We start from the raw sequence: 16148 nt of genomic DNA on the forward strand, positions 1-16148 counted from the left end.
ACAAGCACTTCTTTTGAATATACCAAGATAATACAAACATCATTAGAGTTGTAATTATGCAAACATTGACAACAACAATGAATCATTTCCATTTTCTCTGCTACTCTTGTCAGATTCAGATTGAGGCCACAGAGACGGAAGAACACCTAATTTATCTTGGCAGGAAATGTTATTACATACAAGAGGCTCAATAATTGGTTTGATTACATGTCAAACAACAAACAAGCAATAACAAAATCTAAGCAGAGTGTTCACCCTCACCAACCCACTCGTGTTTGATACACTGCAGTGATCACCAAGCCAACATCTGGCACATGGTGGGATGAGGGAGTACAAATGTGTGTTGCCGAAACTATCACAGTCTCAGTCATATTCTTAGCACTGTTTGCTTATTCTTTGATCAGATTATTCCTGATCTAAATCAGGAAACTTGGCTAATTTTAGACTGTATTTTATAAATGCTAAATCCTGCTGCTCACACAGATTAAGTCAGGGTTGTGTAGAAAAAACCATGTTTACATTCCTCAAACTAATGCCATCAATAGCAAAACTCTCGGGTATACCCACCACTATATACAGAATACAGAAGAAGATAAAGTTTGTGTAGGCAGTTTTCTGGAAAAAGATAAAATGCCAGAATTGTAAATTATAACTCTTTCCTCTCTGTCCAAACCCAGATTTCAAACAGCAGCCTGTATAAATACTAATCTTTAATTTCAATAATCCTGATTGTGGTCCAGATACAGTTCTATAAGCAGCAATTCTATATAAATGACCTTCCTGTTTTCTTTGTAAGACTGTGAATCAAGGCTCGAGCTAAATACATAAACATTATCTTAAGGTATCTGTGAACCTCTGGCTACAGTCAGCAGAAGACTAAACTATTGGCAACATTTTCTCTCCATCTCTGAACAGCTCCACCAATACTGTCACATGCTTTATTACATTTATTGTCAAACTCTTTTTGCGATAAGATGATAAGTTCATCTTCCATTTATTGGGGTTGCTTTACTGGCACCAAATTAGGCTTTCACTATCTGAAAGGACGTGGTCGCACAAAACAGACAACAGGAGCGCCCACTCTCTGAAATGACCTGTGAAGTCTCCCATCACAAGTTAAATTATCTAAAATCTCAAAACGGAACCAAGAGCAGGTGCAGAAGCCTAGTTTTCTTTAAATAGAAGTATATACATTATCACCACATTCCACCACAAACTGTACATAAATCAACATATTGCACATTGACAACATGGTACATGAATATTCACATTCACATATTTCTGTTGACACAGCGGCATCATCTTGGCGTCAGAGTGCCTTTTTAAGTACTTCCAGCTCTAAGCAGATAATCTTTCATCACCAGCCTGAGCTACTATGTTTCATAACGATACCGAAACTGGTTTTATTAATCCAAATTACATTCAACTCTTTGGAATCAGCTGCTGTGTTTGAATGCCCTCCTACCTGACCTTAACCAGCATGTGATTCCTGCTTGTTTGCTGCACATTTGGCGTCCAGTACTCACACCGGGTGCAGATTAACACAGTGGAAACATCCACCTTGTGTGGTTTTTATTATTTTTTAGACGATTGAGGCAGCTGTGGTTTGACGCTTTGTGATTGTGAACGGCTCTGGTGAAGTGCAGCTTGGTTGTGAACTAACAGTGGATGAACTGCCTTGGGGTAACGTGTTGGACCTGAGCTGGACAGCTTTGACCAGCTGCTGTTAGAGCTTCTGTGCGTTGGGACTGACCTTAAGAGGCAGACGTTATGTTTTTGAGACCTGCTTGCTTTTGCAAATCCAGCGAGACGTTTTGAGATGTGTAGAATTGTGACCTTCTGAAATGGTGTCATGTTGTCTTGGCGTCCAGCATGGTTTTCTTGCAACTTGCCTGTGTGGATATGAACCATAAAGGCTGGCCAGAGTCCGCAGCAGGTTAGGGCCCGTTCAGGAGCAGGATTTCAGAGCGCTGCGTTGAGGTGTAGTGTATGGGTGGCATTGGGGCGGTGGTGTCGGGTGTCAGCTGAAGTGGTTCTAACTGAGGGCTGATGTGCCTGCGGGCGTCGTGTCTCTCCTCTGACGCAGGCTTTGAAGGCTGCTCCATGGTGCCGTCCATCTATCCCCTGGAAACGCTGCACAACTCGCTGTCGCTAAAGCAGGTCAACGAGTTCCTCACCGGTGTGGTCGAGAGTGCGGGGGATCCACACACGAGGACCACCAGAGGTCAGCACAAATTCATGTTATAATTCATTGTTTTGACATCATAATCATCATATTAACTTGACCCGGCCTTGCTCTCTCCCTGCAGCGCTGACAGCCATGTTTGATGCACACAACCAGCCGTCAGTGGACTCGTACATCCCTCAGAGAGTCCTCTCTTCCTCCATCTCTCTCAGATCTCGTTCTGACAGACCTCCTTGGTGTGAGTATCACAGCGTCGTCTTATTCCCACCAAGATTTGACATTTCTGGGTTGGCCTCACTAGGCTGTCTCGGTTTCAGACGTCTGTGGATTATTTATGGAATACAAATTGTCCATTACAGCCCCGCAGTTTAGTTTCTGTTATTCTGTCTGTCATCCTTTTTAGATGAACCCAATGAACCAACACTTTGGTCTTTTCTTGCAAATGAAACCTTATTAAGTTTTATTTCTGTGTGCTTTTTTTGCCACTTCAGCTAAATGAATATAACAATGCCATCTCTCATACTGGTTTACTTTGTGTTCCTGCAGACAGCAGCGGTCCATCCAGCACAGTATCCAGCGCTGGACCGTCCTCTCCCATTACAGCCGACACTTCCCCGCGCTTCAGCTTCAGTGATAAGATGGCCCTCACCCCTCAGAGCAGTGAGGAAACTCACTCCTCTCAGAACATTTCCTCTCAGGCAGCACCCACCGCCGGGTCACAAGACCCGAGCTGCCCTGCTGGTTTGAACCCCGCTGAAGTCCCTCTGACTCCAAACAACTCACCAGAGGAGGATGCAGAGCTCTGTGCTGTTACTGATCACCAGCCTGATGATCCTGAACACACACAGGAATGGCAGGAGTTCTCAACTGCACCCGTCGATCCCTTCAGTGTTGCAATTTCAGATCCGGGCCTGAGACCACCCTGCTCTGCGTTAGCGGAGCTCACTCTGGCTCGGATGGAGGGTTACTGCCTCCCGGGGTCCCTGCCTGTGCTGCTGGAGCTCAGAGAGAGCAGCAGCGAGGCGGGCTCCAGCTCCCAGACGCCCCAGTCTCCTGAGGGACCTGATGAGTTCTTTGACACCCAGGAGTCGATGGAGCTGTGGATGGACAGTCCAGAAAGCCTCCCCCACCCTGAGACACCCCTGGAGGTCGGAGCCACTCACACAGCGGAGCCGTAGAGCGCTGACGGAACAACACAGCCGTCAGAAACTGCTGTAGTTACATTTGTTACTTCACAATCCATGTTCTTAATCATGAGCAGTGAAGCATCGTACTGTGTTACAGCCGACCGGAGCTCCCATCTCCTCTAGTTAATGACTACTGTGTGTTGAGTGATAATGAATGGGCAGCTGATCCTCACATGAGGCTCTGTGTCGGAGAGTCATATGACAGTGCCATACGTGCTGTTCATGCCTATCAGAAAGCACACTGGGGACACACCGGTGACACCTCCTGTGACAGTCCACTGGTCCAGTTCAGCTGTTTGTAAACATCGAGCCACTTGGTGTCAGGTGAAGCTTTGTTACGGTCGCTTATATGCTGTTGCACAAACCCTTTTTCCTTAAAGCTGCATTAATCAACGTTTGGCCACTTAAAGCCCCAACACGCTGTCCTCTAGTAAAACTGTTACAGCTCAGGTGTGAGCAACCAGTTGTCCTGTTACACATCCAGCAGACACAGAACAAAAGCTCATGTTTGTGTCCATATGATCAATTTAAGTCAAATATTCTTTCTGCTTTTAGCTCTTTTAGGTTTGTACAGAAGCCCGGAGAGGCAAGTTCACCTGCCAAAACTTTTTTTTTCACCTGTTTTCACACAAAAAACTCTTCTTCTTCCTATTCTCTCCCTAAATCATAAACACAGGAGAGAAAATATTATATAGATCAGACCTAGAAAGTGCGTCACCAGAATTGATTTCATTCTTTTTTTTATCACTTGCCTCTCAGGGATTCTGTAGTTTGCTCTGCACCAACTCTGAGTCGCTAACATTGCCTGTCTGCTGTTTTGTGTTGGACAGGTTGTGAGTTATCAGTCTTTAATGAGTCTTGAGTCTTAATCAGATAGAAAATGTGTCGTAAAAATAAAACAGTGAGCTAAAAGTGGCCAAAAGAGACACATGTATATGTATTCAGTTCCTCATGGCTGTAAAGATATTGATTAATGGAGCTTTAAATTGTGTGAAATCTGTCTTTTGTCCGTCTTATCTTCAGCCTTTACCCTCAGAGAGCTGCAGTTTTGTCATTACCAGCTTTACTAACACCCATCACAATCCGTTGACGGTTATCAGGGCACGTATCGTGGCAACCAAGTTTCCTTTGTTAGTTACAGGATACGGTCACTTATAGACTCACTACTACTACTGCACAGGAAATGACTAGAGAAAATACAATCCGCGGCTCTTCTGCTCTTGGTCCTGTGCTGAGCTTCTGTGGCGCTACATGTTTAGAACCTGTGATTCTAAAATCAAAGGCTGAATCTTCATTACTGCCAGTAAAATGTAATAAGTGTTCAATCTGCAGGTCAAACTGTGCATGCACTGCTTACTGCCAAAGTCCTTAAGCCTCATCGAAGATTTAATATAATCGGTAGGAACTAATAGAGAAAAATATTTATTTTGAAATGGCATCTTAAAAAAATAAAAATAAATAATGGTATTTTTGATACCCACATCAGATATTTAATTGTACCATAGCTATTGTATATTTTTTTGTAAAATCACCTCATGATGTGGGACAATCTGAAAGCTAATCTCTAATTTTATCACTGAACAAACAGGACGAGCATTTTACATTTAATGTGCTTTTATTGTGGCGAGCAGTTATGTAGCAGGTGTGTATGTGTTTGTGGGGGGAGGGAGGGGGCAGACACACGCTGGAGAAGCAGTTCAGGTAGACGCTGATGTGCAATTCTGTCTGTTCCGCGGGATTTCATGTTACACTGCAATGTTCTGTAGAGGTGAAAAACAACTGAGTTATAAACTCTGAGCTGACATCCTGTTTCTGTGTGCAGATTATCACTCTGTTTGGCTTTTGTGCTGCAGGTGCTGTTTGCTTTAAGGGTCCGTTTACTCAAATTACAAAAAAAATGTTGGTTTCTAACCATGCAGATAGTCTGGGTTTAATTTAACTGGCTCTGACATTTCTGAAACTGTGGTGCTCAAAATATCTAAATTTAATCTTGAAAATAAGCAGCAATGTGTCCCCATCACTCTGGATATTTCAAATCTTACTGTACTCTATCCTTAAACATCAACTTCAAGACCAGTAAGTGCACTGCTATCTAAGGTTTCATCAATTCAATTAATTCGATTTTCATATAAAAAAAACCTAGAAATGTTAGATTTTTTTTTTTAAACGTATCACAAAGTTTTTATTGTTTTGCTGAGATGAAAAAGCCTGTTCACAGATAAAAATGTCTTGCTTTTGCTTTGGAAACACAAAAAAATATTGATATGAATCATGTGACTTAGACTAAAATTGTGAGAGAAAAACATCAGATCTATGTGGAACAATTAGGAGACTCATTTTCCTTAAAGTCATCATTGAAACAAACAAATGTTGCATTTGCATCATTTGAGGTTTGACTGGGACGCCTCATTGTGTTGTATCCTCTTCGTCTGCAATGATTCTGCATTTTGTTTTGCAGATTTTCTGAAAATTTGTGCCACATTTGGATAAAACTTGATCCGTGTTTTAATCCCACTCTGGTTGAAAGTTTCATGTCTGTTTCGTTGGATGTACTGCTTTCGTCAATGGGCCATAGGCTCAATCAACATCAAGATTATTACTTTAAGACTTTGCAGATATTATTGGACTGAATTAATCAGAATTTGATCATACAACATGTCGTTTCGGGGTGTTTGTGACACTCCAGAACAAATTTCCTCATTTTACAGCTGTTCTATTTGTACTAATTTTTACTGTGGACCAAGTCTTTAGGCTTTTATTTTGAAGCTGCAACCGCCACAAACCAAATTCTGTTCACTTCTGATGCATCAGAATGGAGGCAGAACTCTCAGATGTCTCGATACCTGAACAAATAAAATACAAACTATCTCCATGGGTAGATTTGACTAGAGGTCAAAAATAGGATTTGTGATTTGGGTGAACTGATCCTTAAAAACCTGCTCAGAAATCCACCGTTGAGTCTTTGAGGATGAATCTGTTGGACTGTTCAGTAATCCAATAAAGGATCTTCCTGCTGAGCGCTTGGTGAACCTGCTGGATAAAAGCTTCTGTTTAGATGCACAATGTGTGTTTTTTTCATCCAAACTGTGCTCACACAAACATTTTCTGTCTGTTGTTACCTGTTTTTGTGAAGATCTATAATTTGTTTTTTAGAAAAGATACACAATATTCTGTAATTCTTCCAACAATGTTACAAAACACAGTTACTGTACTCACTGTTAGTGGGTCCGCTTTGCTGTTTGATATCATGGTTTCTGTCCTCTAAATAAACTAATAAAATAAAATAATCATGTTTAAGAACATTTGTAGAAAAGCTGAAGGTTTGAGGTAAAGTTTTGTATTTAATCATTTTATGTTTAAAATATCTGAAAAGATGTCTGTAGAATTCTGTTAGGGTTTCTTTTGTTTTGCTTTGAAATGATGATAAAGGATTTCTGACTTTATAAATGAAAATGAACCAATGCAGGTGCCCATCTCACTTTGTTGTATAGTAGCAATGATGGGTGGAGTAACTGTTTATCATTCTGCACTCCAATTATTACTGGTGACAGAGTCCAGTGAACATACCTCATTCTTAATGCTTTTTACATGAACATACAAGATGGCATACTGCATTCATATTTTTTTGCACATTACACAAGTGCTAAAGAGTTTTGGCTCCACAATTAAAATTCACATTTTATTAATATCACTCTTAGTCATTATCTACAGGTCCAGACTTTCAAAATAAAACAAGCAATTGGGGAAATATTTGGAACATAATTATTCATAAACAGATTTAATATAGATGACACCTCTACATTTCACATAATAATCCAATATAATAGGCTATTCTGCATACTTTTACTTAAGTAAAATTTAATTTCTAATACTTTTATACATTTACTAAAGTAATGCAAGATTTGTTTTACTGCACTGTGGTATTGATACTTCTACATAAGTGACATTTCTGAGTACCACTTCTATATACTTTTACTGTAACAATACACCATATAAGCTCATTATACAGTCATGGAAAAAATATTACATCATGGTTTTCTTAATACTGATTTTGGTTATCATCAAGAAACCATGTAAAATGGCTAGATATCAGCTGTAGGTTTTGCATGTAAAGTGTGAATCTGAAAAATACATCTTTTAGATGAATGTAACTGAGTTCAAGTAATATTTCTCCCTAAATGTGATGGAGTAGAAGAGTAAAGTAGCAGAAAGTAGGAATACTCTTGAAAAGTACCTAAAGATTGTGGTAAATTCCATCATCATTATAAACATTTTGTTTTAAATAATTACGCCCCTCTACTTGATTAAATTAACTTTAAACTTTATTTTCCCCCTCTGAAGAAAGAGACAAAGTGTCACATGTGTTGTCGCTGTTGTTCTCCACCCCGGTCATGTGACCCAGGAGGTGATGTCATTGCAGCATCCATTCAGCAGCGTCTCACAGCGGGTTTTTGTCCTGCAGCTTCCAGCCGGCTCCTTCCTCCGACAGAGTATCAGCCGCACAAAGACAGAACAGTGAAAGGACTCTCTGTCTGTCTCTTGTTCCGTTTCTGAATGACAAACGGCTCATATCAGCTCTGAAACCCTGCAGGTCTCTGGACCTTCAGACTGTTGAAAAAGGGTTTAACAGAGTCCAAACAAAGACCACACTGTTCCTGAGTCTGGACCTCGCCGAGGGGTTAAAACCCTGAAGGATTACATCATCCTTCCCGACACACTGGAAGGAAGACAGCTGAGATCATCGGTCCCCAATCTGTGGTTCGAGACCCCACCACAAGTCGGCAGTTTAATCTGAGGGCTTGTTTCTTTTCTCTTTCCCCCTCAGGCCTCAAGACCTGAACCCTCAGAGACTTAAGTGACAAAATCCAAAAAAGTTAGGATGCTCTCTCAAATTTAAATATAATGGATCATTTGCTAAATCATTGTTTACATGTATTCAAATGAAAGCTGTACAAAGACAGAAAATTTAACTTTTTACCTTATTTTTGTTAATATAGACTCATTCTGAATTTGATTCCAGCAACGAATTGTAAAAAAGTTGGCACAGGAGCGACAAAAAATTGGTTGTGTTAAAGGTTAAAAACAAAATAAAGGCAGTTTTATTAACAAGTTAATTAATAACAAGTGTTAGTATCATGAGTGGGTTTAAAAGAGGCATCAAGCAAGGATGAAGCAAAGTTCACCACTTTGTGAAAAACTATAAATAATCCAACAGTTGTAAGGAGCAAGGATTAAAACCTTCGACCCCTCAGGCGGAGCTTCATTAAAAACTCTTGACAGTACGCACAGTGATACAGGTTAAGAGTCTACCATGCAAAGATGAACAACACCCAAAAACAAACAACTTTTCTTGGTCCAAACTCATCTTAGATATTCCCATTTCAAGTTGTTTAGAAAGTTAGCAGCTCATAGTGTATGCTTCATGTGTAAACACACTTTACCTGTTAACCCAAGAGTGTAGAATACCAGGAGTGGGGATCGAACCCACGTGGGCATTTGCCCATTGGATCTTAAGTCCAACGCCTTAACCACTCAGCCATCCTGGTGCTGTTAACTGTTCCTAAGATGGTTCCTCGCGTCCGATGCTCCTTTTGTGTGTTGGACATTCAGCGTGCCAGACCGATTAGACCACCTTAAAGACTTTGGTCAAGAATCAGCACCAGGATGGCCGAGTGGTTAAGGCGTTGGACTTAAGATCCAATGGGCAAATGCCCACGTGGGTTCGAACCCCACTCCTGGTACTGTTTGACAAGTGCAGAAAGTCAACAAGGTGCATATGAATCCCTCAAATCAAGTATACAACTTCAAATCTGCATATCTCAGATGAGTTTGGACCTAAAGAAATTGTTGGTTTGTGGGTGTTGTTGATCTTTTTCTTTGCATGGTATAGTCTAAAATTGTATTTGTAGAAGCACAGCCAAACTGTGCTTATTGTCAACAAAGTGCTGTCTGAGGGGTCAAGAGGCTCAAATGATGTCATATCCTTGTAGTGCAACTCTGTAAAGTCTGACCTGTACAGGTGGAGTGTAATCATAGGACACCTTGTCAGCCTGATCTCTCCATGAGCACCTGAGAGGAAATCAGCCTTTTATTTCTGTCGGCTATAACCCTCCAACAATGCAGCTGCAGTTAAAGAATATGAGGTCATTTGATCCCCATGTCTTCTCCTTCGACACTCCATGCAGATATGTAGAAGGAGGTTCAGCCTGTCTGTTGGACATTTGTAGTCAAATTCAAAATTCAGTTAGTCTGGTAACTCTGGAAGAATGAGACAGCCTTATGTCTGTAGGAGAGAAGGATCTTTTGTATATCTCCGTCCTGCAACAGAGAGAGAGCCTGCGGAAATCTCTGATCATTTCCTTAGTCTTTGAGGTGTTCAGTAGGAGATAGTTCTTGTGACTCCAGTCACTGAAGGCTTTTATCAGATCCCTATATTCAGATCCCTGACCATTCCTGATAGCGCCAGTTTCCTCCAGATGAGCAAGTGCAGAAATATTTTTTTAAAATGTGACCATTTTTGACAAAAGTCCACATACTACTGTATAGTATGACTTTGTTTAAGGAGGTCATTTTTGGACATCCTGTAATATGGTATTTTTTCTTTACTCTTGGACAAACTATACTATTACATGTATCAATAAACTACTGATTTTGGTTATCATCAAGAAACCATGTAAAATGGCTAGATATCAGCTGTAGGTTTTGCATGTAAAGTGTGAATCTGAAAAATACATCTTTTAGATGAATGTAACTGAGTTCAAGTAATTTTTCTCCCTAAATGTGATGGAGTAGAAGAGTAAAGTAGCAGAAAGTAGGAATACTCTTGAAAAGTACCTAAAGATTGTGGTAAATTCCATCATCATTATATACATTTTGTTTTAAATAATTTCGCCCCTCTACTTGATTAAATTAACTTTAAACTTTATTTTCCCCCTCTAAAGAAAGAGACAAAGTGTCACATGTGTTGTCGCTGTTGTTCTCCACCCCGGTCATGTGACCCAGGAGGTGATGTCATTGCAGCATCCATTCAGCAGCGTCTCACAGCGGGTTTTTGTCCTGCAGCTTCCAGCCGGCTCCTTCCTGGTATTTTTTCTCTACTTTTGGACAAACTATATTATTACATGTATCAATAGACTATAATCAGGCCATTTCTGCATTTTAAAATTCGACACTTGGTCAAATTTTAAAATGCCTAACAATAATTTAAACTGGTCAAATATAATCTGTTGATACATATAACAGCATAATATGGCCAGAAATGACAGAAAAACACCATATTATGGGCTATCCAAAAATGACCCCCTCAAAAAAAGCCATACTATAGCCTATAGTATGTCAATTTGTGTCAAAAATTGTAAAAATTTAAAGTGCTAGAAATGGCCCAATTATCCTCTTTTGATACATGGAGCGACGCCCGGAGCTAGTTCAGGCAGCCCCACCACCCCAGCATCCACCTGCATGCTCCGACGGGGGATTTTACTACATCATTCTCAATACCTGATGTAACTGCCTGAGGAGTGATGAGGTCGGAGCCTAGATGCCAACTCTAATATGTTCTGCTGTTGCAATAAACATACACTGCATCACGTGAGTTGTCTGACTGAAATGTAGCAGTATACTTTGTCCAGAAATAGAGAAAAAAAACACCATATTACAGGATGTCCAAAAATTACCCCCTCAAAAAAAAAAGTCATAATATAGTATGTCGATTTTTGTTAAAAAAGCCCAAATTTTAAAATACCTAAAAATTCTTGAAATGGGTCCATTATAGTCTGTTGATACGTGTTAGAGCATAATATGGCCAGAAATGACAGAAAAACACCATAAACACCATATCCCATAATATGGTGTTTTTCTGTCATTTCTGATTTTTAACATCATACTATACTATGACTTTTCTGTGACATTTGGAATGACATACTATATACAATCCTTTTTGATTGAAATTTTGTATGGATACTATATTATGGCTGGTTTGAATGGATTTCAGTGGGCACATTTTTTGTCCTTAAGGGTCTCAATTTTTTTTACTACACAGTTGATTATTCACATTGGAACAATATACAGTTAACAGTATAACAATAACAATATACAGCTACAGTAAATGGGCTTCATTATATTCCCCATGTTTCTGATAGAAAGTGGTCAACTGCATAAAAAATACATTAAAAATTAGCTTGTCCCAAACCAAAAAAAGCCCATAGAATCTTCTGTCCTTCTCTAGAATGGAACTACCTTTAGAATGGAACTGGTGCCGTATGATGTAATTAAGAATTCTTAGATATAGCCTATATATCTGGACCTCTGGTCAGTTTACCTTCAGTTGCAAACCGTTCACTACCTACAAGCCAAGTTGGTTAAAAGTTAGTCGAAGAAGTTACAATGAAGCGCTTTTGGAAAAACTTTTTTCTTGCATAATGCCATCAAGTTCAAGTTCAGCCACCTGTTTGACAGCAGATAAAACTGGTAAGAAAAACTGTTAAAACACACACAGTCGTGGGAAGTAACTTGTACTACTTAGTACAAGTAAGTACTGTACTTACTTGTATTATGAATATCTGAATGGTATGCTACTTACTGTGATAACTGAATCGATGATTAAGTTACATTCTGTGCAATTAGTACTTTTGACTTTTGAAACTTTGTTAATTCTTTAAAATGTCAATGCAATACTTGTAATTGAGTACTTTAACACTGTGGTATTGCATCTTTTAATAAAGTAAAGGAACTAAATACTGACCATCAATGTAGTTTAGTGCATATTTCTTCTTGTTAAGTGTATTTGCTCTAATTATTCTACACTCAATGAAATGCTCATGTTCAGTATGTGACACATTAGTCTTTTAATGTGGTCATAAAATAATAACCATGCATGTATTTATTTACATGAGCATAGACAGGGTTTTACCTATATATTTGTGTATTTCGTGTTTACTGAATGACCCCCACTAACTCTGTATTGCTTCTTTGTTAGCTGTTGCAGATGAGCAGAAGAAATCAGAGGTCTTTGAGGTGAAAAAAAGTGACGTAGTGTGCGGTGACACAGGTCGCTACTTAGTAAAGAACTTCATTGCTATTGGGAGCTTTGGCAAAGTTGCCAAGTGTGTGAATCTAAACACATCACAGGAAGTAGCCCTCAAGATCCTAAAAGCTGAGGACAGTGCAGCCACCACAAGAGAGGTAGATAACTTCATTCTTTTGGATAATCATCTTTTTTCACACATTTTCTTACTTCGATTGAATTAAATGAACTGCTGATACCGTGCTGTGTCACTTAACCTGGGTATTTTTTTTCTCTTTTCTCCACAGATGAAAATGCTGGAAGCAGTGAGCATTCTTGATTCAGAGAAGAAGAATGTGGCCCAGTTCTTTGAAAAGTTTGAACACAATGGTCAAACCTGTCTAGCTTTTGAACTGCTGGACAGGAGTCTTCACGATCTGCTCAATGACAGAGACTGCATGCCACTGTCTCTCACTGAGATACGGCCAATAGCACAGCAGGTAAGCACTGTGTGACTTTGAACAAGGTGTTAACAAACATGACAATATATTCAATCAGATAGGGAAGAGGTTAGATATGTAAAACACATTTATTAAAACAGAAAACTGAACTGAAGATTCTGGTCTTTAATCGTCCACATCTTACCCTTTATCTCTGCAGTTGCTGACGGCCTTTGTTGCTCTAAAGCGCATTGGTGTGGTTCACTCAGACCTGAAGCCAGACAACATAATGCTGGTAAACCACCCAGCTGAGCCCTTCAGAGTGAAATTGATAGATTTCGGTGTGTCCTTCTACACCTCGGAGAAGCTACGTGGGTGTTCAATCCAGCCTCTGGGCTACAGGTAGGTTCAATCTGCAAAGCTCCTCTTTGAACTTGTTTGCGGCCGTGTGTTTAAGAAGTAAATTATCCAACAGATGTCATCTCAAGCACATGTTTTAAATTTGAGAAAGTACTTAACATCTTTTGTGATTCTTGTATGTTACACACAGGGCGCCTGAAGTCACCCTTGGTCTCCCTGTCTGCGAGGCCATCGACATGTGGGGTCTAGGCTGTGTGCTTGTTTTGTTGTACATCGGCAACCACGCCTTTTCGATCAAGTGCGAGTACCAGGGTGTAAGTATCCAAAAAAACAGGCTGTTGCATAATGCCACAAACCCAGAAAAGGGACTTGTGTTGGCTGACATGGTTCTTAATATTCTCTCTCCAGATGAAAGCCATTGTTGAGATCCTGGGCCAGCCCGCTGACCACCTCCTCAGTGCTGGTTACTACACCAAAAAGTACTTCAAGGCAAGTCAGCACTTGGAAAACCCAAAATGGTCGCTGAAGGTATGTTAACCAGCTTTGATTTTGCATCCCAATGACAAAACATCTCTTTGAAATAGTTAACAGAACTGAGGAAAAAGTATCTGATTTCTATATTTTGTTGTTGCAGACTCCAGAGGAGTACCAGCTCGACACTGGCATGAAGCCTAAAGGATGGGAGCAGTCTTTTGATAGCCTGGATGGCCTGATCACAGTAAGTGGTCCATTTCATGAGTAAATATTGCATTCATAAAATTCAATGTGTTGCTAAGAGACAGGAAGAAAATAAACAGAATACTTTATTTCAAATTCAGTTTGACACAGACATGCAGGAATTCATTGAGCTGGAGGACCAAATAGGATTTGTGAGCCTCCTGAAATGCCTCCTCCATACGGACGCTAAGGAGAGGATCACGCCTGAGAAAGCTCTCAAACACCCGTTTATCACAATGTCCCATCTGGAGCATCGCATGAACTCCAGCTTGTAGTAAGTCACTATGTTTCTGGTATCAGTACAGTTGGATAGATTCATGATTGGATGAATGGTCAGATTTATATTCTGACTGACTGGTTTACTCATTGATTGTCTTGATTTATTCAGTGTGGAAGATTCCTTTGATGCAATGCACGTCTGTCTACTGGATGACTCAGAAGAGGAACTTCCTTCTGATGACCAAGCTGATGAAAGACCTGAAGATGATGGACCTTCAGACAGAACTCAAACACATTGTGAAGTCACCCCTTGCTCCGATGACGGCGTTACGAACATGCCTTGCTCAAATGATGGAGCAGCAGTTGTAGAAGTTACTGGGGCAGCTGAGGAGGAACCAGCCATTAACAACAGTGCAGCCAGGCCAGTAGAGCAGGAACTAGCTGTGAGCCACAGTGCAGCCAGTCCAGCTGATGAGGAACCACCTCTGAGCCCCGGTGGAGCCATTCCAGCTGATGAGGAACCACCTCTGAGCCCTGGTGCAGCCATTCCAGCTGATGAGGAACCACCTGTGAGCCACGGTGCAGCCATTCCAGCTGATGAGGAACCACCTGTGAGCCAAGGTGAAGCCATTCCAGCTGATGAGGAACCACCTGTGAGCCCCGGTGGAGCCATTCCAGCTGATGAGGAACCACCTGTGAGCCAAGGTGAAGCCATTCCAGCTGATGAGGAACCACCTGTGAGCCCTGGTGCAGCCATTCCAGCTGATGAGGAACCACCTCTGAGCCCTGGTGCAGCCATTCCAGCTGATGAGGAACCACCTGTGAGCCCTGGTGCAGCTATTCCAGCTGATGAAGAACCACCTGTGAGCCCTGGTGCAGCCATTCCAGCTGATGAGGAACCACCTCTGAGCCCTGGTGCAGCCATTCCAGCTGATGAGGAACCACCTGTGAGCCACGGTGCAGCCATTCCAGCTGATGAGGAACCACCTGTGAGCCAAGGTGAAGCCATTCAAGCTGATGAGGAACCACCTGTGAGCCCCGGTGAAGCCAGTCTAGCTGAGGAGACGATATCCACTGACAGGTCACCTGACGAAGCTCCACCTGCGAAAGCGAAAAAGAGCCGGCTGAAGAGGATCCGAAAATTCTTTGGCAGGGCAATAAGTCTCTTTTTAGGAAGAAGACATGCTAAACTTCAGACATCAAATGGAGTTTTTTATATGTGAAGCCTTTAATGCCTATCTAAATATGTACATTTATTTTTTCATGCATTTCAATAAATCATCTCATTACATATTTATTTGGTTTTCTGGACATATTTCATGACATTCTTTTATTCATATAAGCTAATGCAATGGTTCTACGTATCACCCTCATATGACCTACCAATTACCAATTAAGTTGTTTTGTGTTATTATCAGCAGGTAAATGTTGCCTTCCTACTACTTATTATTGCCTGTTATATGTCAGCATGTCAATCAAAATGAATCAAAATCAAAATTACTTCATCCCTGAGGGGAAATTCAGTTCGTCTGGTAACTCTGGAAGAATCAGACAGCCTGATGGCTGTAGGAGCGAAGGATATTTTGTATTTGTCCGTCCTGCAACGGAGAGAGAGGAGCCGCCCACTTACTGTTTTTTGGTCCATAAAGGTTTTGTGTAGCGGATGATCCGGGTATTTTAAGATAGCCTTGAACATCTTGACAGTGCATCTCTCCACCACCTCTAATGTGTCCAACCACAGAACCAGCTCTTTAGACCAGTCTGTCCAACCACCTTGCATCTCTGTGTCTGATGCTGCCTCCCCAGCAGACTGCAGCATAAAACAACACACTACCACCACAGACTGATAAAACATCTGCAGCACCTTACTACAGATGTCAAGAGATCTGAGCTTCCTTAAGAAAAAGAGGCGGCTCTGCCCCTTTTTGTAGAGAGCATCTGTGTTTAGGGACCAGTCCAACTTATTATCCAGGTATACACCTAGATACTTATAACTTCGCACCACCTCCATGTCCACCCCACAGGTATTCACTGGCTGA

The 16148-nt window shown here is 41.0% G+C and overlaps 2 protein-coding genes and 2 non-coding genes across 8 annotated transcripts in view; 3 read left to right on the plus strand and 1 right to left on the minus strand.

The window, feature by feature from the left end:
• Window positions 1-6833, plus strand: part of ppip5k1a (diphosphoinositol pentakisphosphate kinase 1a) — a 38939-nt gene extending 32106 nt beyond the window's left edge. For all 5 annotated transcript variants that reach the window (XM_059346899.1, XM_059346874.1, XM_059346879.1 and 2 more), the window contains 3 exons: window positions 2087-2224; window positions 2310-2423; window positions 2732-6833. In XM_059346899.1, the coding sequence (XP_059202882.1) occupies window positions 2087-2224; window positions 2310-2423; window positions 2732-3363 (884 nt within the window). In that variant the 3' untranslated portion in view covers window positions 3364-6833. The remainder of the gene's footprint in view (window positions 1-2086; window positions 2225-2309; window positions 2424-2731) is intronic.
• Window positions 6834-8835: 2002 nt separating this feature from the next.
• On the minus strand, window positions 8836-8918 carry trnal-uaa (transfer RNA leucine (anticodon UAA)). Its single transcript has one exon. It is a non-coding gene; the product is annotated as a tRNA-Leu (tRNA).
• Window positions 8919-9030: 112 nt separating this feature from the next.
• trnal-uaa (transfer RNA leucine (anticodon UAA)) lies at window positions 9031-9113 on the plus strand. Its single transcript has one exon. It is a non-coding gene; the product is annotated as a tRNA-Leu (tRNA).
• A 2610-nt stretch (window positions 9114-11723) lies between these two features.
• On the plus strand, window positions 11724-15332 carry LOC131989132 (homeodomain-interacting protein kinase 1-like). The gene is made up of 9 exons (XM_059354331.1): window positions 11724-11838; window positions 12347-12552; window positions 12682-12873; window positions 13034-13215; window positions 13364-13487; window positions 13582-13701; window positions 13808-13891; window positions 13992-14164; window positions 14279-15332. The coding sequence occupies exons 1-9, from the start codon at window positions 11790-11792 to the stop codon at window positions 15330-15332; spliced, it is 2184 nt and encodes a 727-aa protein (XP_059210314.1). The 5' UTR covers window positions 11724-11789.
• Window positions 15333-16148: the final 816 nt, after the last annotated feature.

Source organism: Centropristis striata, chromosome 2, assembly GCF_030273125.1.
Source record: "Centropristis striata isolate RG_2023a ecotype Rhode Island chromosome 2, C.striata_1.0, whole genome shotgun sequence".
NCBI classification, from domain to species: domain Eukaryota; kingdom Metazoa; phylum Chordata; class Actinopteri; order Perciformes; family Serranidae; genus Centropristis; species Centropristis striata.